This window comes from Eschrichtius robustus, chromosome 12, assembly GCF_028021215.1.
Source record: "Eschrichtius robustus isolate mEscRob2 chromosome 12, mEscRob2.pri, whole genome shotgun sequence".
Taxonomy (NCBI): Eukaryota; Metazoa; Chordata; class Mammalia; order Artiodactyla; family Eschrichtiidae; genus Eschrichtius; species Eschrichtius robustus.
In genome coordinates this window covers 13,168,472-13,195,711 of record NC_090835.1, presented here as the reverse complement: position 1 = coordinate 13,195,711, position 27,240 = coordinate 13,168,472, and the positions used below count along the sequence as shown (strand labels likewise).

Here is a 27,240-nt window from a genome sequence, read left to right as displayed (position 1 = left end):
GAATCACTATATTGTACACCTGTAACTTATATAATATTGTACATCGACTACACGTCAAGTTAAAAAAAAATTTACACCTTATAAAAAAGAGAATGAGAAGACTAGCCAATGACTAGGAGAAAATATTTGCAAAAGACATATCTGATAAAGGACTATTATCCAAAATATAAAAAGAACTCTTAAAACTCAATGATAAGAAAATAATCCAATTTTTAAAAAGGACCAAAGACCTTAACATTACAACTCACCAAAGAAGGTATACAGACAGCAAATAATCATATGAAAAGATACACCACACCATTAGAGAAATGCAAATTAAAACAACAATGAGATAGTACTGTAGTAGGATAGTGAAAATCTGGAGCACTGACAACACCAAATGCTGGTGAGGATTTGAAGTAGTACCTATCATCCATTGCTGGTAGGAATGCAAAATAGTACAACCATTTTGAAAGAGTTAGTGGTTTCTTACAAAACTAAACATTCTCTTACCATACAATCAAGGAATTGCATTGCTTGGTATTTACCCAAAGGAGTTGAAAATTTATCTTCACACAAAATCCTGCACACAAATGTTTACAACAGCTTTATTCATAACTGCCAAAACTTGGAAGCAACCAAGATGTCCTTCGGTAGGTGAATGTATAAACAAACTGTGGTACATCCAGACAATGTGTTATTAACCATCACTAAAAAAAAAAATGACCTATCAAGCCAAGAAAAGATATAGAAGAAATACATATTACTAAGTGAAGGAAGCCAATCTAAAAAAGCTAGAAATTGTATGATTCCAACTATGTGACTTTTTGGAAAAGGCAAAACGGTGCAGACAGTACAAGGATCAGTGGTTGCTAGGGTATTGGACCATGGAAATTCACCAGCATAACTCAGACTATTGAATTCCTATAACCAGCCTTGCATCTTCCCTGCTACCTTTGCAATGTGTTCCTTTTAAACTTTAGCAAAAACAATCTGCATTGTTTGAATTATCTTTGTCATCACTCCCCCCCAGTGCAACTGTAAGTGATAAAAAGAAAGCAGCTATGGAGTCTACGTGAGGAAGCATTATGATATAATATAGGAAGCAAGAAATCTCTTAAGAAGCAGTGAAAATGAGGGAATGCAAGAATCAGGGGAGGCAGAAAGAAATTCAAGATAGGAGAATCAGAGAAGTCTCCATAAAAGACAACACCTTAGAGGTACCGCACATGATAATGAATATGTACATTTGTGGAGAGGGTAAGGAGAGGTATTCCTTGCATTCCATGAGTCAAGTGGGGAAACTAAAGCTAGACCTAAGGAATATAAATTTTACGAATTTCTATATTCCTACATAACTGCAGAGCAACGAGCATAAAGATGAAACAGCCATTGTATTGACTAGTTAATTTGCTCAAATGATTTGTTAGACAAAAATTGTGCCCCTAGGAAACAGAAGGATCAGCAGTCCTTTGGGTATCCGCATACCTACAGACAAAGACAGGCCCGTAAAGAGAGCAACTGAGGCATTAATTGAAATCAAAGTTCTCAGCATCTGTGCTAGAGCCTTCCCCTGGATCATACTGAGTATAATATGTAAGCCCTTAACATCAGCTATAAACTCTTCCTTTCTGCACAGGAATAAATATCATTACAGGAAATTACAACAATAATTTGACATCAAGAAAAGAACATAGGGACTTCCCTGGTGGTCCAGTGGTTAAGAATACACCTTCCAATGCAGGGGATGCGGGTTCGATCCCCGGTCGGGGAACTAAGACCGAACATGCCATGGGGCAACTAAGTGCACGCGCTCTCGAGCCCACGTGCCACAACTAGAGAGCCCGCATGCCGCAACTACTGAGCCTGCGTGCTCTAGAGCCCGCATGCCACAGCTAGAGAGAAGCCTACGCACCACAACTAAGAGTCGGTGCACCACAACGAAAGATCCTGCACGCCACAACTAAGACCCAATGCGGCCAAATAAATAAATAAAATATTTTAAAAAAGAAGAAGAATAGAATAGAATCCTTTGAAGTCCTTTTAGGTCAATGAAATTAGCTTCTGGGGAAATATATTAAAAAGAAGGAGGTGAGTGATATTTTCAGAGCAAGTTTTCAGAAGGCAATATATTTTAAGTTATGTACGTAATATCTATAGAGTTTCTGTGAAAAGCTCTTTAAAATTATAAATACCTAACCATATTTCAGTGTGATGAAACCAGAAAGTCCTCAAGTCTACACAAGGTGTTTGTGAATTCTTCAGGTTGATTGTAACTTTTATAGCCCTTTTCACATTGATACCTCTCAACCTATTGTGTGAAAATCACTGAGGAGGTATCCCTTGTTTTTGAATTGGTATAGACAGTCTAATTATTATTTTAATTTAAATCATTTCCTTACCATTAAATTGAATACCTAGCCCATTCTTCATTTAATTGGGAGAACTCATCCTTTATTTTCAGATTCATATTGATTTGTGACTGATTTATCACAAAGAAATCTTCAACTCATCAAAAATAATTTGGAATCTGTAAAAATCTTCTGGTGTCTTCCAGAGGTAAATTCCCCCAAAGACTTTTAACACCTATTAATTCTTTGTCTCACTAGCTTTGAGAGTTTGCTGTCAGTTCAGAGGAAATATGTAAGAAAATGTTAAAACCAGCTTAAATAACGTTCTAGTTCTATTTAATGTTGGTACAACTTCAATGAAAATATTTCAAGTCAGCATTTCAAATTCCACTGCCAAGGCTCAGGTAATATTTCCTGGACTCACTCATATGGATATGAAACACTGCCGCTATATCTTCAAAGTCCTTTGAAAATCTGTCCCATGATATCTTTAGAGGAAATATTCTAAAATGAAATGAAGAACTCCATTTTTGGATGAATTTTCTTTACATCTGTCACCTTCTTCGGTGTGAGTTTGGAATTTTAAAATACCTCTCCTTTTGAACCTGTGGAGATTGTAAGAGGCTACATCCCTAGTGGAAATTGGTTTGAGGTAATTCCCAGAAAAACTTTTGTTGAGATGTATAGCTGTCACTTTGGCTCACAGTAGAACCAGGAGAATGTAATATGTAATAATGACTAAAGCCCCTTTCAAAAAGAAAGCTTCTCTCTCTTCTTTTGTCCACAGAGACTTTAATGTCTATAGGTACTTAATGGACAATGACCATATATTCACTTTTTGTTAATATACAATCTCTCTCTGAAACAAATAAAAAAATACTTGAGGTAGCTTACAAGTTATATACAATAAGACTGTGCAAATAGAACAGTTAGACCTGTACAAGAAGGGAAAAGCATATATTAGTAGTGCTTTGGAGAAATAAATATTAATATTTTGAGCTTCCTAGTAACCTAAGCCAAAAGAGAAATCAGTGAGCTACTAAGGTTCATTGTCCGAAAAATGTTATTGAAAAGAGACAACTTTCTCCCAATAGCCAATTATATAGCCAATTCAATTATTACTGGAATCCAATAGTAGATTGGTTGCAGCAATGTCCCCAATTTTTTACACTTGCCTACCTTCATGCCCTTTGACATTGCCTTCCCACTTTGGCTCTGGGCTTGGCTATGTGACTTGCTTTGGCCAGTGGAATGTTAGTAAAATTGATGCAAGCAAATGCTTTAAAAGTGGTTGCCCATTAGAGCTTTTCCCTGGCTGCTTGTCAACTAGCCTGCAGGTAAGATGAGGGCAGTCTTCTGGATGAGGAAAAGACACACATCCAAGTCACCCCTGTCACTCCAGCCAACACTTAGCCAACGCACAGACTCAGAAGCAGTAAAAATGCTTGTTGTTTTAAGCAACTGAATTTGGTGGCTATTTGCTATGCAGTGATAGGTAACTGATACAGAGTCTCATATGAGAGATATTTGATAATACAATGAATAGTGTCTTACATAGTAGTTTTTCAGCAACTACAGGAATGTCTTCATTATAAAAAATGACAGCCCTTGAGGGCATACCTTATGTAAAAATAAAAACACTTTTTATTTGCCTCAGTGCCTACTACATAAAATATGATCGAATTCCTGCTGAAGGTAACATGCCCACCTCTGAACCAAACCATGTCATTAAAAACCAGCCATCCTTTCAGTCGTGCAAAGCTACCCTGCTTAATAGCTGGGGAAGCAAAGGCTATTATTGCTCTCTCAAACACTTAAAATGTGGATTGGAGAGAATGAAATTACCAGGCTGCAGTTTAGCTGTGGTGTCATGCTTTGAGAGTGAAAACAAAGCCATGTGCACAGAATAACCTTTTGTTTGTTTGTTTTTCAGAATAACCTTTGAGAAGCATTTTATACAGGGAAATTGGTCTAGAAAGCATGTCCTAACTTTTTCAATCCATTAGATACTTGAATTTTTTGTATTTTTGCTTTTAATTGCACTTCCTATAAGGATCCATTGCCTTTTTTTTTCTCCATCAAAGTCTGTTTAAGCTTGGGGAGAATATAGTGGCAAGAAATATGCCAAAAAAATTACATTTGAAAATTTAAGTTATATGACAGATGTCATTTGAACCTTGAGAATTATTGAATCTCTGGACCTTATAAAAATGATTTCAACTGTCCCCCCTCCGCCCCTGCCATTCTTGAAATCCCTCTAAGAAAAGCCTAACTTGTTTAGCTCTCTTCTGCTAAAAATACCTCAACTAATAGAACCTGGTGGCCTTTCACGGAGAATTGTACCCCTTAGGGAAATTTTATTTATTAAGATGTTAATCCATAAATAGAGTTTTTATCATTGAGTTCTAAGCCAGCTCCCTGGTATGGTGTAGGAGAAATCCAAGCTTTCTTTTCTGAAGCAGAAATGTTTGGAAACAGCAGCTCTCCTGTCCCCAGGTTCACCCAAGTCTTTTGTTCACCAAAGCTAAATGTATCAGCGTTCTTTGGTTGCAGTTAACAAAAATAACTCTAGCTAACTCAAGCGAACAAGAATTTTACTGGGAGGATATGGGGGACTTAGAAAATCCATGGAAGAAGCAAGTTTGAAACTAAGTGGGCCCAAGTCGGTCCTCTGGGGTTAGGAAACAGGAAATGCAGAAGCTGTTGCTTTATGGGGGTAGTTTGATCAGGCTGCCACTGCTGAGTTTAATAAATACCAACCATCTTCAGGCTCTTTGTCCTGCTATCCTAGGGGAAAGTGGTTGTGTGTGACCATTGTAGCAGAGGTCCCAGGCCACAGGGGAAGAGAGAGCCCCTGACTACAGCCCCAGCAGGTCAAATCTAGCAGGAAAAGATGTCCTCAAAAGAAAATGTAGGTGCTATTATAAGGGGAGAAGGGTGCTAAGTAGTCAAGAAACAACAACAAATGTTGAGCACCATTCTTTCATTTTCACGTGAAGAGGCTTAGAGTTCCATCCCCCTTCTTCCCACGCATCATCGATATGTCCTAAATAAACACAGTAAAGTTTTTCAAAGGCTGTAGAATGATGGTGCCGTAGCTCCAGCTGCAGTCTGATCAGCACAGAGTAGAGTGGGGCTATTCCCTCCCCGTTCTGGATGCCATATATCTATTCATGCAGCCCACGACTATGCTCACCGTTTTGGCAACCCCATCATTCCATTGTATCAGACTGAGTGTAGGTCACCTGAAATATAGTAATTAATTTCCTTACTGTTCCTCTCATTTACACCGTGTCTCCCCTGTTGTGATCATCTCTCTCCCCTCTATCTAGAATACACTCTCCTGCTTTCTGTTTTTGCCTAGTTAACTCTTACTTTTGCTTCAGATTTCAGTGGCATCATCACTTACTTAGACTCAGTTCCTCTTATTTTTAACTCTTATAATACTGTGTACTTCTCCTTTATAGCAGCTATTATGATGTAATTTTACATTTCTGCATATGACTATTTAGCTTCAAATTGGTTTAGAAATAAAATCTAAATTTCTTACTACACGGCCTGGCTCAAGCCTTAGCAACCAAAGTCATATCTTACCCCCTTCCTCTCCCCTCCCACTAGCCTTCTTTCTGTTCCTGGAACACACAAATCTATCTTATTAATGTCTGTATTTTATTCTTGGCACATATTACTGATCTAAATTACCACATTCATGTATTTGCTTTATTGTTTCTTATCTCTCTCCTTTGACTAAAATGTCAGCTCCTGGAGAGCAGTGACATTATTTGTCGTATTTACTGCTGTGTACTCAATACCCAGAAGAGTATAGGGCTTCCAGTGGATGCTCAAGAAATATTTGTTGAATTAGTGAATGTGAGAATAGTCATCCGTAGAATAAAAGGTCTTTTCCAAAAGAATTTAAGTTCCATGAGGGCAGAGCCCTCGTCAGCTTGGCTCACCAATGCTTTTCTAGTACATTGCCTGCCACACAGTAGTTTCTTATAACATATCTGTTTAATGAATGAAAGAATATCATATTTTCAGTATTAATATTTTTGAACCTTCATAGAAACGTTTATAATTATCCCTATTAAATGTCATTTATTATTATCTTCAGCCCAGCATTCCAGATGGTAGAGATCATTTGGGAGTTTAATTCTGTCATGCATAATGTGTTTTCTGCCTTCTGATTGCACCCTGACTGATACACGATATGGGAGGTCTCCCTCTCACCTTTGTATCGTCTGGAGAAGAAGTTGGTGTGTGATCCCTGTCCTCATCCAAGCAGTCAGCAATCTCATTGGAGAAATTTAGCCACCACCAAGACGGCATCTACATAAGAAAGTCAGACTGGAGTCTAGCAATTTTCTAGGGCCGTCAATTAGTTATGAACATCCAATGTGAATAAATCACACTTCAAGTACATTTGTTTCCCACCAAATTGGCTTAGTAATTGTGTTGATGCTTTATTCATTGTCTTCTAAGAATTGGAAGGCTTGAGTTGAAATACCAAGTCTGCTAGTAAGTAGTTCAGTGTTTCTCTGACTTTAAGAAGCATACAAATATCTAGGAATCTTATTAAAATAAAGATTCTGATAGAGACTATCTAGGCTGGGGACTGAGAGTCTGCATTACTTACAAGCGCCCAGATATAACAGCGTTGCTGATCCACAGCCAGACTTTGAGTAAGGACCTAGATAAGCCTGGATAATAATAATACACAATCTTATGCAAGTGAAGCTCTTCATAGTTTTCAAAGCAATATTTTGTAAGTTAGTTTTTTAATCCCTACAGTGACCCAATGCTTCATTTATAGATGAGGAAACCAAGGTTTAGAAAACTTATAATTTGCCTATGATTCAACAGCTAATTCATAACACAACTGGAAATTTAACCATGTTTCTCGCTTCAGGAACCATGATTATTCCACCTTATATACTGCTTCACATCACGCCTGGGTCTCATTCATTCACAGTGAGTTTATTTATGCTTCTCTACACATCAGGCATTATAATAGGGGCTGGGGATATCACAGTGAATGAGACAAAGGTCTCACTTTATTTTCTGATATGTAGAATGAATGACTGGCCCCTCCCAACTCCAATGTTCATTGACTCTATTAAACTATACCATATTTACAAAATGTAATTCTAGAATTAAGGCAGTATCTTAGACATCATCTCCTACCTGCATGGTCATAATTAATAAACCTCAATGCAGCAGGTCGTCACCACCGTACAAAACATCTTCCCACATCCTTTGTCTCATTGCAGTCAAGCACATCTGAACCTTTGTTCACGCCCCTTCTCATATCCATTTCATGTTTGTTCACATAATTCTCCTCCGCAGTGTTCCTCCTGTGCTGTTTTTGGCCATCCTGGCCACAGCTGCCTAGTTGAGAGCCACTTCATCTCTTGTCCAGTCCAGCAGCATCCAATAAAACTTTCTGTAATGTTGGAAATTTTCCATATCTGCATTGTCCAGTATGGCAGCCGCTCACCACACGTGTCTACTGACCACTCACAAGGTGACTAATGCAGTTGAGGAGCTGAAATTTAAGTTTAATTTAATTTTAATTAATTTAAATGTAAGTAGCCACGTATGCTTAGTGGCTCTCTCTTGGACAGCATACACCTGGACTCTTGCAGGAGCTTTCTTCCTGGTTCCGCTGGCTTCCATCTTGTACTCAGATGCATTTTCCTTACTCGTTCACTAGCGTGATCTTCTTAAAATGCAAATCCAGTGGTATCCCTCCCATGCTTGAAGTCCTTGTCCCCAGGTTAAAATCTTTGTTTCAAGCATGACATACAAGTTCTTTGTGACCTGGTCCCTTGCTGAGTCCTCCAGCTCCCTTTCTTCCTCAAGTTAATGCCTGACAATGAGGTTCTGTTATCACATACTGTCCTTTCCATGTATGTATCTAATTCCTACATATCCTTTAAAAATCAGTTTATCTCCATGAAAGAACTTTCACAATTCATTCCCTCTCAGCACCTCTGCCAAATGTTCTCAGTATATTCTACAAATATATATATCCCTTCAGGAAAGAAACCACATTGTCTAATCTCTTATTTTTTGATGGTGATGGTGGTGAGATTTTCATTTTTAACCAGACTGTGAGTTTCTTGAAGGCAGGGACTATTTCCCATTCAAATTTATTGCCCAAGAACCTACCATGATTGGTAAGCACTCAAAGACATTGAACGAATGTAAGATAGAAAGGAGAGAGGAAAAAAAGGAAAGAAGAGTTACACCAGTAATATACACAGTTTTTTTAAATCTTGGCTCTTCATTATTTGGAAAGTACAAATTTCCGGTTAACTTTATTTTCTTATCATTAACAGCTGGTATAAATCCAAGTTGGACATGGTTTTTGGATGGCTTTCCTAAAAACAACTGATATTTTGAATTTAGTTTAAAATGTGCAAAATAAAAGACATTATGTCCTCTACATAGGCAGATTGTTTCAATCAGCCAAAGCGCTTTTCCTTTCGCTAAAGTGTCTGAATCTTTTTATTGACTGGCAACACGATTATGAATGTTTCAAGCCAGAAAACACTGAATCCAACCCCATCATTTTTCGGAAAAGGAAATTGTACACATGCCCATGGTAAGTCAGTGAGTGAGTGGTGAATTCAGTCAAACTTTGTTTGTATGTGGACACATTCTAAAAGGCTAAGTTTGGGAGGAAAGGCATTTTGCTTTCTACATACCTGCTTCAGAGAAGTTTATGAAAAACCATGACAACGATTTTGATGAGATTTACCTTCAAATAAAAGTTACAAAGTTGTGCCCCCTTTTAAAAGCAGAGTCCGTCATCTGTCTTTGAACCATGCACGTTTTCAGTTGGAAGTTGGGGAAGTCTGCCTTATCTCAAAAGGCCATGCCTTTGGGCTTCTCTTCAGATGTTATCAGCCGGAACAAATAAGCTGAGATTGCGTTTGCTGTTTTTCTGCATGAATCTCAAGAACAGTTCCAAAAATGTTTGTCAGCAGCTGAACTGAGTAGAGAATCTGTGGGCATGTATGTATTTTTTCCTCACAAGAAAATCACTTTCTAAGCTTCTTGGAAGTTGATTACAATATGCTTTTTTTCTCCTCCTTCCTCCAAAGTAAGATAAATATCTGAATCTATCATTTCATACTTTGGAATGTGTTCCTAAACAGCTCAAGAAATGCTTCAGTGCTGAGAAAAAATGTGGAAGGGCCAACCTAAATGTATTGGGTATATAATCGCTCCAAAGCACTCTGTCCCCAGGTAGACAAAGCAAGGTGAAAATTTTAGCAGTTATCCAGGGAATTTACCCAGTTGGGAGGATGAATTTACAGGTTCAGACTTCTTTGTGTCAAATAATTTTTGCCTGAATTTTCTGGGAAACAGACATAGCGCTAACGACAAACTTTGACTGATTTTGTTTTAAGGCAGAAAAACATTTTCTGACGAGGTACCAAAAGGAAAGCCAAACACTTCCTCTTGTGTGTCATACAATCAAGGTCATTTTGAATTCACTCTCTTTCCACAGCCACGTCTCACAAGAACAGCTTCCCAGCAGCTCCACTGCCACTACCACAGAACAAACATGTTTAGAGTGTCTCTGAGTCATCCCTGCACTAGGTTTTGAACAGAGAGAGGAAAAGAACGGTATTTCATGAGCTCAGAGTCTGGTGAGGAGGTAGATAAGGAAGTGGACAGATATAATCAGCCTAAGCACCCACAATGAGCCCTTCTGGTGTTTCACCATTTGATGCGTCATCTCTCGCCATACAGATATTTCCTCTCTGTCCATGCTCTTGCCAGTAAGACTGTGTATTTGTCGCAACTCCTTGGATTGCAGATAACAGAAACCCAACTCAAACTGGCACGCAATGGATTTTTAAACAACTTTATGGAGGTGTAATTTACATACCATAAAATTCACCCATCTTAAGTGTAAAATTCAACGAGGTTTAGTAAATTTGCTGTTTTGCAAATATCACCGTAGTCCTGTTTTGGAATATTTTCATCACCCTTCAAAGAGAGTTTACTGGTTCACGTACCTGAAAACTCCAGAGTTTGGTCTCTGTGCTGGAGGAATATCTTCAAGACTTGATTTCTCTTGGTTTCTTTCTCAGGCAAGCTATTTATTCCCCGATCTGAATTAGAGGTGACCCTTGGCAGATCATCTTCCATTTTAGTAACTCCAGTAGGAAATGCTTACCTCTTTTCCATTTGTTTTAGTAAGTGTCTTAGGATAACACTCGTTTACCCTGATTGGCCTAGAGTAAGTCACATGCCTACCCCTGAACCAATCACCTTAACCAAGAGCATGGGATACTCTCATTGGCCATGCCTGAGTCATATGAACAACCTGGTACTCAGAGGATGATGTTATAACCACCAAACTCTGTGGTCTGAGAATAGGGAGACATGGATCCCCAAAGGAAAATAGGGGTTATTGATATTACTAGACAAACAGGAATGGATTCTAGGCAGGCAATACGGTAGATGTCCACTCCACAGGAGAACTTGTTGATCAGAGAAATGCTGCTTCTTTCCTTTTGAATCCCCTGTAGTGGTTATCACAGTGCCTTTTATGTAGCAATTGCTCAGAAAGTATCTGTGGCCTGATTATATTTAGGCTAAAACATAGAGCAGACCAAGAATGAAGGACTCTGTGTTTCCTTATCTTATTGCTTGAGAAGGCTACCAAAATTAGGAAGATGACTAGTATACTTAAAAGCTGATAATTTAGGGCTTATTCTGAGAGGCTACATGGGCAAATGATAGAGAATGGCTGGATGTGTGTAGAAAGTCAAAAACAGGTTGCAACCAGACTCTTCCCCCGTGTAGGGCCTCTCTTAATGCCCTTTTCTCAGAAAAGTGACCCTAGTGAATGGCCTGGAATCATTTCAGTGGTATAACATAAGCCGGCAAGGAACCCCACGCGTGTTGTAATTTATACTCAGCAAACATTCTTCTTCCAAACTATACAAATCTTTACCCGTAACGTAAAAACAATGCAAAATTCCGGAATGTTTGGAATAAATAATTTAATACAATGAATACCTTGGAGTATATTGTCTGTAGAAAGAAATGAAGTTGAAAATTGCAAAGACACAACTTATATTTTAAAAGTAAATTTTATACTTAATTTCAAAAAGGGAAAATGGTTCGTAGTAAATTTTAGCATCCAGAGAAGCTTTATTTTCCAGTGCCTTTTAAAGTTTTATTTCTTGACAGGATCTTCAAAAATGGCAACCCTATTTCTTTCTTAACTGCAATATAACTATTAAGATGCTGTAAAAACTTGCAAATTAGGTTATAAATAGCAGCGATGGAAGCATCAACTCTTTTAGCCACATTTCCTGAAGTGCACTTTACATTATGCTAGAGGTAGATTTTTTAAATTAAGCCTGAGTGCTTATATAAAAAGTCCAGTTTCTTATTTTCCAAGCACAGTAGTATAATTGTAGCTCTAATTTATGGCATACTTTGTAGGATTGCTGATTAATTATACAGACCTCCTGATGTTTTATACCCTTTTCAACTTTGTTTCCCTCTGCTATTTGACCGCTACAAAGCAAATATCCTAAATCACTTGTTATTCAGGTTACTTCATTTTTAAAAATGAATTTACTCTTCACATCAGTTTTCTCATATATCACTCTAACTCGTAAATATTAATCATCATTCTGCTCCTCATTTTTGGACCGAACTCACAGATGTACACACACATACACACACACACACACACACTGATTTATTCACTCCCAGGCACACAATCAAGAAAAAGCTTCTAGTAAGTTCTTTATCTGAATCTTATCATCTCCCCAAGGCAAACATGTCTAACAATTCTGCATCACTGAGATGTTGGACACATAAGCAAAGCAAAGCAAAGCAAAAAAGCATAGATGCTAAACATAAAAATAAATATGATAAAAACATACCTAAGATATCACATTCTAGCTGGGTGTGCTTATCTGCCAGGATGCTGAGCCGACAGCTTGCTTTTTCTTTGGCAAAAGAGGTATTAACCAGGATTTCAAAAGTGTTGGGGCTCATATCAGCCAGTCTGATTTTTTAATGATTAGAGATATCCAATTTGAATAGTTCACTACTGTGAATTCTTTGAAAAAGAATGGTAGCGCATTTGGTTTGTTGCTTGAGATTATCAGTATTTTCAGGGCTACTATATTCCTTTCATCATTCAAGTTTAACATTTATGCAAAAGCCTCATTTACCAGATTTTCTAAGAAATGTGGTGTGCTGAATATTAGAGGAGGATTTGCCAGAAAACTCTTTTGTACATATATTCAGTACAAATATGTTCAGATATTATCCTATCCTTCACTTTAAGTAAGTCAGATTCACGATGATCTGTTCTCTTCAAAACCCGCCCCGGCAATATCCTTATCGAACTCCCCTTATCACTGGCATATCTAAATTACTATCTTCTGTCCATCCCCAAGACACCTTTAATTATAAGAGCTTCCTGCTTCTTTCTTAAGCTCTTCACTTCTTCTGTCATCAGCTTCCCCTTGGAATTAGGGAAAGGTCCTTGCAGACTTTGGCTATTAAGTAGAAGCGGACCCATATATCACTTCCTTAAATGTTCTGTCATCATGAGAATTATTTATTGGAACCCATTACCTATGTGACTTCACAGTTCTTTTTCGGTGGTTTGTCCGAAAAGAGTGAAGACTCTTCCTTGAAAAGAAATCGGTTTCTTTTCCAGCCAGGGAGGAAAAAATAGTATAACCACCAGGTTCCTGTGTACATTTTTCACATGACACTTGGTTGAGTATTTGTTGAGAGAAAAGAAGATTGGGGCAAGGACTCGGGTTGATCGTGGAAGTTTCTCCAAAGCATAATAGACTTGTAGGTACAGGGCACATACAAATGATTCCCCTGGAAAAGAGAATACCCAATATTAACTTCAGCATGTAGAGTCTTTTTACTGAGCTTTATAGAAAACAGTAATACAGTTTACACACTTTCATGACTAAAATTTTTATGGCATCTCTATTTACTCCAGGGCAATGATTTCTCTTTAGTTTTGTGACATGGGTCAGGGGGAGCTTTAGGAGGCTTATGAACTATCAAAAACAATGTACATAGTTGCATTTGCGGGGGAGGGAGAATGTTATAATTTGCTTCCTATTAAAGAGATCTCTGACTTCCACCCACCAAAAAAGGGTTAGAAATCAAGGTTTTTATCCAAGGAGGTGTCACTAGTGTCTCTACAGTTCTCAAGACTGAATCTTCATCCAATTATCAATATATTGACTGTGTACCTCTTTGTACATAAAGGAGTGTATGAAATAATAAGGGGACAGAAAGAAGTGTAAGACCTGGGCCCTGATTTCTGGAAATTCTTTGGGTAGGTGGGTGATGGGCTATTGAGGCAGTATGTGACAAATGCCATGTGAGTTGATTGGACAGCCTTGCAGTGTCATGAATTTGCAGTAATGGGACCTGCCCAACACAGGGTGATGGCCCACTTGGTCGTAATAGTGTAAAAGGAACTTGATCCTGGGAACATGCTTGAAATGGATGTGTGTTTCACAGAGTATAAGACTTGCGCCTCTCCAAGGACGGTACACAGTATACAGACATTGAATGCCAGTGAACCACGTAGTTCTCTGTCTTTCCTGAGTCCATCAGGGAGAAAGTCAGTCTGGTCCTACTGTGTCTGAACACTTTTGAAATCCTGGTTAATACCTCTTTTGCCAAAGAAAAAGCAGGCTGTCAGCTCAGTATCCTGGCAGATAAGCACACCCAGCTAGAATGTGATATCTTAGGTATGTTTTTATCATATTTATTTTTATCTTTAGCATCTATTTATGACAAGTGATACTGGCTTCCTTTATTTAACTACTTTAATTTTAAACTTTGAGCCATTTAAAGAAAATATTGTGACTATTAATTATGATAATGCTGCAGAAAATAATAATAGTAAAAATGATCATTGCAGCTAACATTTATTAGGTATTTACTATGCACCACCACAGTTATAAATGTTTCATGGGTATTTTTACATTTAACCTTCTCACAAACCCTGTGAAATGGAGGTGCTGTTATTTTTATTTTAGAGTTGGCAAACTGGAGCCCAGAGAGGCTAAGAGACTTTCCCAAGTCACGTGTCTAATAAATATTGGAGCAAGGATTCAAGCCATCTGGTAGTACATGAATATGACAGAAACTGGAGCATGCTGGGGAGTTTGGGAAAGTTTGGATTGTACGACCATTACGGTGATACAGTTAGGAGTTCTTGTTCTTTTGTAGAAGGCAAAAACTGATAGGTGCCGCTCGTGTGCAGGGCAGAGGGGACTTACGGAATTGTTGCTGGGCCCCGATAGTGGGGTTCTATCGTGCTATTGCAGGGACTAGGAGACTCCACTTTGATTTTTTCTCTTAGCAGTGTTATAAAGTCCTGGGTTGAGGGGTTGAAGCACATAAACCATGATCCTGCAATTCCCAAAGGGTTGAAAGTTGGGTACATAATCAAATTAAAACATTTTTTTCTCCAGCATAGCCAGTATAGCTGTTTGTGCTGTAGAAGCCTCTCCTCCTTACTAAATTACGTTATCTGTATAGTGACCCTCCCTTTCTAATTAATAATTAACATTGTCTTCCAGGCATTTTAGTCACTTCCCAGTAAAGGAACCTTCTGTGATTACAGCTTTGCTGTGGGGTTTTTTTTTTTTTTTTTTAATAGGCAGAGTTGTGTTTTATTTATTTATTTATTTATTTATTTATCTATTTATCTATTTATTTATTTATTTTTGGTTGTGTTGGGTCTTCATTTTCTATGCGAGGGCTTCCTCTAGTTGCGGGGAGTGGGGGCCACTCTTCATCGCGGTGCGCGGGCCTCTCACTGTCACGGCCTCTCTTGTTGCAGAGCACAAGCTCCAGACCTGCAGGCTGAGTAGTTGTGGCTCACGGGCCCAGCTGCTCCACGGCATGTGGGATCCTCCCAGACCAGGGCTCGAACCCGCGTCCCCTGCATTGGCAGGCAGACTCTCAACCACTGCGCCACCAGGGAAGCCCTGCTGTGTTTTTATACATTCTTTTCTTTTGCTTCTGCTTTGAGACAATAGTGTGACCACACATTTCTCAATATTAGGAAAAGCAATTGCAACAAGTAACATGAAAAAGCCAAAAAAATGTATTTAATTATAATCAAAGATCTAATGGCAAGTTTAAGGAAAACCTCTCACACGTGGTTCTAATGTTCTTTTGCTTCTTGTTTCGTTTCTTTCCTGGGCCCTCCAGCCCTGCAGGATGGCTTGGAAGAAAGAGTGTAGGCTTTGTAGTGAGATCTGAGTTAGAAACTATACTCCATCCCTTATTAACTAAACTTGGACATTTTCATTCACTTCTCTGGATTTCATTTTTCTCAACAGAAAAATTGGAATAATAACGCTTCTCAGGATTGTTGTGCAGATTAAATGTGATAAGTGCAAGCACTCAGCAGCACCCAGTAGTACACTTTAGGTGCTTAATAAGCTTTCTCACGCCTTGCCCTGCCCAACACTCAACTGAGTATATTTACAGCTATTCCTCTGGGTCTTTTGGTCCATTTCTGTGCATGTCTTCTTCTTTATTTCCAATGATTTCTAAAGACAGCTGCATCTGGTTATTAAACTATTCTAGTGTCCTAAGAGGTTGTTACGTAAAACTTCCTGAGTGCCTGTAGTTTAATAATAAGTTTTTTCTCATTTTCTTGCTTTGATAAAAGTACATAGAGGTACAGAAAATAGAATATTATATTACCTTCCTGTCCCCACCCCATTTATCTTCCCAATACCTTGTAAATTTATTTGAAATTATCTCAGGTCATAAGAAACTGGAAAAAAGGAATTCTAAGTCTTATATTAATAGAGACACAGAGAAGTACTACCTGAATGAAAGGTAGCAATTTAAGAAACAAATTTTAGACAAAACCATGTCCTGTATTTTATTTCTTCTCCCCCAAACATGGTATTTTTAGTGTTATTTGTAATACAGAAAATTACAAAGTTTTACTTGCCCAAAAAATGTATTTCCTATGTTCATCCACACACCATGTCATAAAGAATAATTTAAATGAACTTTACAATATTAAATACTCATCTTGCCCTGGGCAGATAGATCCTTCCAGGTTATTTTATGAATCTTTTAAAACTGTTGTTCAGAGAAAGTTAGAGCCGGATCAAACCAGGTTAAACAAACATGAGTTTATTTTCTTTTTCCAGCAGTGCTGCAGGCAAGGGCAGTAGCTCTGAAATGCCAGTTGTTCTGCAGGCAGAAACACACAGGTTGCTCACTGGTTTATTAAATTCGAATCTGACGACAGAAAGCAAATTATCTCTAAGGGAACTTTATCACCAGGGTGTCTGTTCAATAGCGATGTCTGTTGCTGCCTTGGACATTACACAGAAAGATGAATGAGTAAGTCTCTTCCCACTGACCTTCACTTAAATTGGTCATCCAAAACATCCTTTATTCTTAAGATGGGGAGGAAAGCCGTCTTCTAGAGCTCTCAGTTGACTCTTTATAAATTGCGCATTACTATGAAACAGTCTTTCTTTCATAAACCAGGATAATTCATTCTCCCCAGTCAGGCTGAGCATTTCCATGTATCTTTTGAAATTAAGTATATAAACTCAAGCAAATTCCAGTTAAAAGTTGTAGCAGCCAGCATTCTCCAGAAAAGCTGAACCAATAGGATATATAAGAGGAGGTTTATTATAGAAGTGGGCTCACACATTTATGGAGGCAGGAGGTCACACGGTCTGCCGTTTGCAAGCTGGAGAAGCAGGAAAACTGGTGGTGTCATTCAGAGTTCCAAAGCCTGAGAGTAGGCATACGTCCCAGTCCAAGCCTAAAGGTCCAAGAATCAGGAGCACAGACCTCCAAGGTCAGGAGAAGATGGGTGTCCCAGTTCAAAGAGAGAACAAATTCTCCCTTCCTCAGCTTTTTTATTCTATCAGGCCTTCTAAAGATTGGACGATGACCGTCCGTATTGGCAATGGCAATCTGTATACTCTCTCCACCAACTCAAATGCTAATCTCTTCCAGAAACACCCTCCCAGACACACTCAGAAATAATGTTTTACTAGCTATCTGAGCATCCCTTAGCCCAGTCAAGCTGACACATAAAATTAACCATCAAAAAAATTAAAATATCTTTTGAATTTTACGAAAATAGATAGCCAAATTCAAATCCAAACAAGTCCTATTTTTTTTTCCTTCAGAGCAGAGTTTCGGTGTGTTTTGCTGATGTCTACAGCATACCAATGCCAGTTAACCTGCCAGGCTTTTCCTGTTTCTCAACTGGCACAAAGCCAGGGACAGCTCTGAGTCCATATGTCTTCAAGTCTGTTGGTCACAGGCTGATTCTCTAGTTGATAGGTTGAAAAGACAAATCTTTGTCTCTTCCTTACCACCTCTCCACTCCTTCAAAGTTTCGACTACTTCATGGGTGTCGTGTCCTAAAACTATTTTGTATTGCTATTGCCTCAAGGACAAGTAAAGATACGGCTGCTCTCCAGCAATTTGGCTTCTATGCAGAACTACTTAGAAAACCGTAGGTCACCATTTGGTAGCGATCTCCTCTACCTAATTTTGACCATAATTTTAACATCAAAATAAATAGTAATTAATCGTCTAGACAACAAAGAACAGATAGAATGAAAGTTCTACTTGATTCCAACAAATAAACTGGGTTAATTGAAGAAAAAATTGAAATGGGAGGTAGGCCTTAATCTTTGTTTTCCTCTTGGACTTTTACCCTTCTACATATTATCCATTACCACATCAAACTGTCCTTCAGACTCTGCATGTGATTATTTTTTTTTAACATCTTTATTGGAGTATAACTGCTTTACAATGGTGTGTTAGTTTCTGCTGTATAACAAAGTGAATCAGCTATACATATACATATATCCCCATATCTCCTCCCTCTTGCGTCTCTCTCCCTCCCACCCTCCCTATCCCACCCCTCTAGGTGGTCACAAAGCACCGAGCTGATCTCCCTGTGCTATGCGGCTTCCTCCCACTAGCTATCTATTTTACATTTGGTAGCGTATATATGTCCGCCACATGTGATTATTAGTTTATTACCACCTAAAGAGCAATAATTTCAAGTCTCTGTTAGCTACTGTTGGGGAAAAGGGCCAGGCCCATGGAGAAGGGAAGTGGATGCACTGGTGAGACCACGTATGATGGTTCTACCCCCATGGAAGTAAACACTCCTCCACATCACCCCTTCTCCTCATCCTCTGATGGCTGCAAAGTAGGCCCTGAAGCTGCTTGCTCAACCCAGACCAACAACTCTGGTGGGTTTCCGCTCTTAACACTTATGGTCGGTTGAAGAATGTCCCTTAAGTTTCATATCTACCTGAAGTTCAAATGAAGTCATTACAAGATTAGGATGGACCCTAAATCAATGACTGGTGTCCTTGTAAGGAGAGGGAAATTTGGGTACAGACACATGCACAGAGGGAAGACGACGTGAGGAGACACAGGTAAGAACTACCTGTGAGGATGGAGTCAGAGATTGGAGTGATGCATCTGTAAGCCAAGGAGCACCAAGGATGGCTGACTGTCACCAGAAGCTAAGAGAGGCAAGAAGGACTCTCCTTCAGAGCCTCCAAAAGGAACCAACTCTGCCAGTGCCTTCATTTCAGACTCCTGCTCTCCAGAACTGTGGGACAATAAATTCCTCTTGGTTTAAGCTACCCAGTTTGTGATACTTTGCTATGGCAGTTCTAGGAAACGAATACAAAGCCCAATTTCCCCTCGTACTCCACTGCTCTGTTCTGTATGGGTTGCCTGGGGTGGGGAGAGTCCAAGAGGGAAGCAAGTGTGGCCTTAAACCTAAAGGCTGCCCCCAAGCCCTATCCCATTAGCTCAGCACATCGTGAAGGTTTAAAGTAATTTCAAAAGGCCACAAGAGTGAGGTAGAGACATTAATGAACTGTTCAAGCCAGGGATGGTGGGAGCTAGAAAGCCCACCGGCTGCTTAAAGGAGTTTCCCCTCCTTTCCTCTAGCCCACTGGTGCCCTGAGGGGAAGCATTGCAGGACTACCCCATCTTCCCATTTGCCACAATTAGCCAGGAGTGAGTTTTTACATGAACTCTCCCAATTATTTGGTTTAAGAGAAAATTCTGGGCTTCCCTGGTGGCGCAGTGGTTGAAAGTCTGCCTGCTAATGCAGGGGACACGGGTTCGAGCCCTGGTCTGGGAAGATCCCACATGCCGCGGAGCAGCTGGGCCCGTGAGCCACAGCTACTGAGCCTGCGCGTCTGGAGCCTGTGCTCCGCAACAAGAGAGGCCGCGATAGTGAGAGGCCCGCGCACCGCGATGAAGAGTGGCCCCCGCTCGCCGCAACTAGAGAAAGCCCTCGCACAGAAACGAAGACCCAACACAGCCAAAAATAAATAAATAATTTTTTTAAAAAAATTCTGTTGCGGAATGAAGCAAACGCATCTATGGCTAGGCAGTTCCTCATTCTAGGGCATCACCTTTGGTTCCTGGGATCAGGGGTCCTGTGACAGCACCCCACCATCCTGTCAGTTTGCTTGAGCTGAGACGTAGCAGTGCTTCTTTTGACCGTGTTTGAAGTTTTTTTGTTTGTTTGTTTAATTTTTTTTAACTTTTTATTGTATATTGGAGTTTAGCTGATGAGCAATGTTGTGATAGTTTCAGGTGCACAGCAAAGCGACTCAGCCATACATATACAGGTATCCATTCTCCCCCAGACTCCCCTCCCATCCAGGCTGCCGCATAACATTGAGCAGAGCCCCCTGTGCTATACAGTAGGTCCTTGTTGGTTATCCATTTTAAATACAGCAGTGTGTACATGTCAATCCCAAATTCCCTAACTATTCCTTCCCCGCAACCTTCCCCCAGTGTTCACCCCCAGTGTAATGTGTAAACTGATTATTTGACGTTCAGGTTTTCAACTTCCAAACGTGTTTTCTGGAACTCATCGTGTATAAAAGAAAGGGGCAACCTGTTGTGACCCTTTGAGGATTTTTGTGTGTTTTTTTTAATTACGTAAAATTTTAAGTGAGTTATGATCTAACGATATTGAAGATAATATTAAATTTAACTTAACAGTTTGATACTTCCATTGTTTGTTGAAAGGAAATTATTAATCCATAATTCCTTCCTTTGCAGAAGGGGAGAAGTGATTTTCTAAGCTGCACTTTAAAGGGATTTACTTATAAGGGAAGTGTTTCCTTATGACTCAGAGGCAGGCGAGGACATGCTGCCTCTGTCCTCAGCAACTGGGCTTCCATGGAGAATTACCCAGAAAATCATAGGTCGCCATGTTAGAATAACTCTCCTCTGTAGGGTGATAGGATACTGTGGAGTTGGCAGTTTTTGTCCTCTGTTACTAAAGCGCCCAAAAAGAAAAGATCAGCATGTTTAAAGGTCCAATGTCCCCAGACAGGTTTAGATTTATAGGACTGGCAAGGTCAGCTCTTCAATGGCTGTAACCCAGAGCCTCATACTGAGAAAGAGAGATTCAGTTTGTCTCATAATTCCAAATATGCTCCCAGCCACTATGGATCTGAAGTCTCCAAATGACAATGGAGGAACAAGTGCTTCTCTGTGTGATTGGTAATTTATTATGTTGTGAATTAGATGACCTCTTCTCATGTAGAGAAAGTTAAGTCCTATGTCATACCTTTATTTTTACTGCTTGCTGATTTATCATCTTTGACTTTTCTCTGATACTTATCAATGTTTTAAAAAGAGCCTGCAGGTAGGTCAAGGTTAACCTTTCTGTTCTAAGCCAGAAACAGATTTACATTTTCAATTCTTTTTATCTAACTCCATCACTATGCGTGAGTATTAGGAGGAGCTCAGAGTTCAATATCAAGCTAATAGCTACAGGTCAGTCAGTAGTCTGAAATAGGGAAACAAAAATGAAGTAGAAACTTTGAAACCTCATGAAGAAACAGACATGAAAATGAAACTGTCCTTGAACTGGATTTAGGCACTTTATTCATAGAACAAAAATGGATGCAGTCGTATTAGGTGAAAAATACTTTTTCTAAGTTGGTATAGGATCCAAATTGAAGGGAAGCAAGTTTCTAAATATTAGTATTGAGGTGCATTTCAGAAGTTCCTTGAGTTCATCCAAATTAACCCCCAAGGCCAAATGTTAGCTCTGTAGCTAATTCATCCCTCATCAAATTCCAAGAAAGCAGATTCAAAGCAATAGGTCATTGTATAGTTAGCTTTTATTTGCAGAAATAAATCGTATATGTTACAGCTGGGTTTGAAGAAGATGATGTCAGTTTTTTCATACTCAGAACCCCATGGTTATTCCTCCATAGTGGAGTTAATCAGTCTTCCAGCAACAAGTTCTATGGAGGTGGCATCACAGAATCATCTGCAGAATCCATTCCCTCCTCTCCACGTTCACTGCCACCATCTCCTGAACAAGTTCGGTAATTTCTTTAAGCAATTGGATTCGTCCAGTTATAAGGGCTTAGGACCCAATTTCTAATATCTTAAATTACTGACTCGTATGACCGGAGCATCCAGAGGAAACTGCAGCCTTCAGGCATGGATGGAAACAGGGATTCAAAGATGTCATAAGGTCTCTACCTCTCTTTTTCTCTGTGTCTCTTGGGCTCTATTTATCTTTGCTTGGCTTCTTGAAGACATGATTTCTGTGGCAGGCAAAATGACTGCCAACGGTTCTAGATGCCCATCTCCAGACTTAACAATTCAGCAGAAAGATGGTTTCCTCAAATAGCTCCTGATTTTGGTGAATTGCCTATTTCTAAGCCAATCACTGCAGAGAGGAGAATAGGGTCTCATGATTGGCCAGGCCTCCTGCGTCCTTGCCCATCTTTATACTCTAGATAGTATGGGAAACAGCTTCTCCACTGGAAAAAGTAATGCCCCTTTTTCTATACATTTATAGAAATGTGTGCATTTATGGTATATAACACAGTGGAATCATTTCTAGTTATATAACCATCTAAGGTCCTCCTGATTTATAGAGGCCTGGTATACAGGAGGTAGATAGTAGATATCTACAAGTGAATGAGTCCAGTTTTTCATCCCCTTCCATGACAACTTGTGGTCACCCGTGTGTTCATTAAGCATAATCATGTGTTGCCAGACTTCAGAGGGAAAGAACTACTGCAGAGAAGTCTTAGTCTTAACAGAGGCCTTTATTAATGCTTGAAACAATGGATCTAGGAGGGGACAGAGCTTTAGTTAATAGAGCATTTGGCTAGTGCACTTACGTGGTGCATTTTATGTGCCGTACACTGTTCTGAGCACTGCACATCTCTACAAGGACCCTATGGATATAGTTACTTTTATTATTACATTATCTCAAATTTAAAAATTTAGATACAGAGACATTAACTTACCCAAAGTCACATAGCTTGTAACTCGTACAAGCCTGATTTGAGTCTAGACAATTGAGTTCCAGATCATATGTTCTTATTCACTACACTGCATTGCTCAGATAAGGAAGTGGGTGAATTTCCCAAAAGAGCAGTTCTCTCAACTTCATATTGCGCCCACAATTGGATTATCCCTAGGAAGAGTAAGCGGTCACAGAAGTATGATGTGATTTAATGACAGCTACTAAAAATTACAAATTCTTCTACAAATTTTCTCCTTCGCTGATCTTCTCCATTGTCTGGAACTCTAGCCCTGGAGGCTTAGCTCTTTGTTCAACTCTTTGTGAAAAACAATGGGAAGATTAAAACACTAAACCCCTGTGAGGCACTGAAATCTTGAAGATGGGTAGTACAGTAGTTTTTAAATTTCCTTTCTCATTTCATGAGACCCATAGGAAATTGGACAGGGAAGTTTTGAGGAAACAATGGATTTCCATAAAGGGAAAGAAGAGCCTTGTGAGAGATTGTGAAGAGCTAGCTGGGTCCCATAGCTGAGTAGCCACAATATGTTGGGTGCCTTTTGTGCAATGGAAATACCAAAATTAGGGATGCACGGGTGGAAATGACACTGGGAAAAACATTTGTACAACACTTTACAGTTAATAGAAACTTTCACGTATATTATCTATTGTATAAGATAATCATCATAATATCCTGTGTAATTAAAAAATAAAGACTGATGTAGATCAGTGGCTCTCAACTTGGGGTGATTTTGCCCCCAGGGAACATTTGGGAGATATTTTTGTTTGTCACGACTTGGGAGGAGGGGGAGAGCTACTGGAGTACAGTGGGTAGAGGATAAAGATGCTGTTAAACATCCTCCCCAGGACAAAGACTTCTCTGGTCCAAAATGTCAGTAGTGCCAAGGTTGAGAAACCTTGTCTTGGAGCATAAGTCATTTGTCCAGGTCATACACTTAGCAAGTATCAGGGTCAAGGCTAGGACCCAGGTCATCTGATGACAAATCCTGTACTTGTTTCCTTATTCATATACTTTGGCATTATACAGTATGCAGTGTGATACAGGCTTTTCAGGCTTGGGGAATTTTAAATGGTATAAATTATTAATAGGCCTTTGGTGCTTTGAAAGAGTCAGCTCACCCCTCAGAGTGTTCAATACACCGGAGGCCTGTGCTACTTCGTGGAAGATGACTCCATGTCAAAAACACAAGTGTCACCTTCCTTATTGGGTTCTCGTATGCCAACATTTCACAGTTTCCAGCAAATTATTTTGTAATTGGGAATATAATTAATTCCTTTAAAGCTATTTTTGTGATTATTGAGGTAATTAGGATTTGATCACCACTCTATTTTTGTAAGTACGGAAGCTCTTTGGCTAATGGGGTATCATATGTTCTTTATTGAGCAAGTGTTATGTGTATATCTATGGTGTAAATGAACGAAGGGCCTCCTTGTCTGTATCCTGTACTTTGACTTGGGATGACCCAGTTACTTCATATATTGCCTTCAGGTTGTCACATGTGATAGGTGGAGTGCCTGAAGCAGGCTGATTTAATAACTATATTAAGAGAATCGTGTCCCATTTTCCCCATATATACCAATGATTAAATAAGAGGACAGTTTTGAAGATAAAAGGAGAACCACTACCTAATAAATACCAGGAATCTCACTGACCCTCTTACATAATTTTTCACTGTCATCCTACAAGAGTGGTACTACGAGCTCTATTCTATAGATGAGGAAGCTAAAACTGAAAAAGTTAAGCAAGTTGCCTCCCTCCGGTCACACAGCTAGAGCTGATAGAACTGGAATTTGAACACCCCTCCTGCTGATGCCAACATCCTTTGTAGAGTTCTCACACCTTCATACTGTCTCATCAGCCTGAATCATAGAACCTGGAATGGGTCGTCAGGGAGGCTGTCACTTCTCCACCCCTAAGAGCCTTTGAGAAAAGTATATGCAGCATTTGCGACCCAGTGTATCTAAATCTTCCCTTGATTTTAAAATGTTTAGCCAAAATTCTATTAAGTAAAGCTGTGCCCATCCTAGTCCTTTTGTAAAGGTCTCCGTTAAGGTTGGCAATAGTGCCAAGTGGTTCAGTGACTCTGAATTCCTATAACATAATATTGATTTTTCTTTTATGATAGTTATTTACTTATTCACTCCATCACTTAACAGATGCTTACAGGGCATCTACTACATGTCGGTCCTGTGTACTAGATCCAGGAGACTGAGTCCTCAAACAAACACAGTCCCCGCCCTCAGAGAAGCTGATATTCCATGTGATAGGACAGTTAACCAGTAAACAAAACTTCTGGATTGTGTTGAATGGGAGGAAATAAAGTGGCTACAGGAAAAGAGAATAACAGGAAAGGGGAAATTCACTTTAGAAACGTGAGTCAGGAAAAGTCTATAAGGAACAGCTATCTCCAAGTTGAGGTCCTGAGAGGATGTGAAGGTGACAGCTATGCCCTGATATCAAGGCAGACAGAACAGCAAACAGAAAGGTCCTGAGGTGGGAAAGGGGTTCAGATACTCTAGGAACTTGCAGAAGGCCAGTGTGACTAGAGTTCAATGAAGGGTAGAAAGATTAAGATGAAATAAAGTAGGCGAGAGAAGGGCAAAGGCCAGATCCCTTAGGCTTTGTAGGTTCTAGGAAAGAATCTCTTCTGAGTGCAACTCAGAGCCAAAGAAGGATCTTTAAGCCTGGGGGGTGATGTAATCTGATCTATATTTTAAAAGATCCCCTGGCCACTGACTGAAGAATGCATTTGAGGGGCAGGAGTAGAAATAGACAGATCATTTAAGAGGCTGTCCTGAAGGGTTGGGTGAAAAAGAGGGAGCAGAAGAGATAGACAGAAGTGGGTAGATTTGAAAGATACAGTGAAGATTCAACAGGCATTTACCTTGAATGGGCCTTCTGTGTACATTTCTTATTTCTCCAACTAGCCTCTAAGCCATGCTGTATGTCTTATTCATCTTTGCGTCTCTCCCTTCGGCTGTAGTCAAGTTTAAAACAGGGTTCTCTCGAATCCTTCCTGTTCCAGTTTTGTGTCTGTCAGTGAAAGTGTTTCCTTCCCACCTGGTAGTAGATATTTGTCCCTAATTGTGGGCCCTGAGATGTGCCATCCACATGTGCTATTTTGCCAAAGTCATACCATGTTGTGGAATATTTTAATTTTTTAAGTTCAGTTTTTGCATCTTTTTAAAGGTGTATTGTCTGACATATTTCAGAAAGAAATATGCTAAAGAATAACTCATTTAATTTAAGCCTTCTCATCTAGAAGAAAACACTTTCAATGAAAATGCATAAAGTGGCCAATCAAGGGATTTTTTTTTCTTATTCTTCAGCAGTTTTAAGACTAAAGGTGATCTACAATAAGCCTTCTCTTTGCATAATGTGGTTAGAGCTGCCAAAGAGAGAGAATGGTTACAACCTGTCTCCTATTTCTAATAGTTATTCCAACAGACTGTTGAGACCACGTTAGCAAGAAAAGTATTCAAAGTACCAAGTCATGCATCCTAATCATGTGTATGTAGGTGAATATCCTAAAGATGAAGCTGTCAAGTGATGTAGCCATGATTTAATAGTTTGAAAATGACAGAATGACAGAAATAATTTCCAGTTGGTCATATGGGATAAACTTACCATTTTGGTTTTATTTGCTTTGATTTCAGAATTACCATTTCTGAAGATGGAAGCCTCAGAATCATCAATGTGACTAAATCAGATGCTGGAAGTTATACCTGCATAGCCACTAACCATTTTGGAACTGCTAGCAGTACTGGAAACCTGGTAGTAAAAGGTAATGACTAACCCAGAGAACATATAGATTAATATGTGTGTCCTCATTTCAAATAATGAAATCTATTGAAGTGACATCCTTCATATTAATATGTACAGATATCACTGTGTTGTTAAATTAATTCATCATGGCAAACATGATATGATTAATAATTCTTAGAGAACTGTTGGTAATGCATATGATTGAAAAGCTATCTTATTTCAGAATCATCCAATACAATTTTGAGAATTACAGCCATTGTAGCTATTATAGTATTGTAACTAGTGTTATCTTCAATCCTTTAATTAAATTTCTTTCAAGTCTCTATAGATTTGGAATTCATGTCTAGGAACACTGTGCTAACAAATTAAAAACCCACGACTCAAATACTAATTTTAGCTAACATTGTTTAAGCAGTGACATTGGCGATTTTTTAAAAGAGCTGCCTTGGTTATTCAGAGGTATGGATGTGGATTATTATACTAACAAAGGGCTTTGACCGCTTCTGTGTTTTGCTTCAGTCACCAATCCAACCCTGTCAGTTTTAAAGAAATAAAATTGTCCACATCCCTTAGCCTGGGTGCTTTATAGTAGAGACAGAAAGTCCTTTATGCTCTTGGCATGGCACAGGATGTAAGTCTATTCCAACACCAGGTTGATGGGATGGGCTGAAAGTACCAAGTAAGAATTGTGAAAGATGAGATTTTAATTTACATTTAATTTGCATTTCTATCACTTTATATCTTGCCCCAGAGTCAGGGAT

At 39.2% G+C, this 27,240-nt stretch overlaps 1 protein-coding gene across 12 annotated transcripts in view; it reads left to right on the top strand.

The window, feature by feature from the left end:
• Positions 1-27,240, top strand: part of CNTN4 (contactin 4) — a 956,080-nt gene that overhangs the window by 843,051 nt on the left and 85,789 nt on the right. For all 12 annotated transcript variants that reach the window (XM_068558505.1, XM_068558506.1, XM_068558508.1 and 9 more), the window contains one exon: positions 26,371-26,498. In XM_068558505.1, the coding sequence (XP_068414606.1) occupies positions 26,371-26,498 (128 nt within the window). The remainder of the gene's footprint in view (positions 1-26,370; positions 26,499-27,240) is intronic.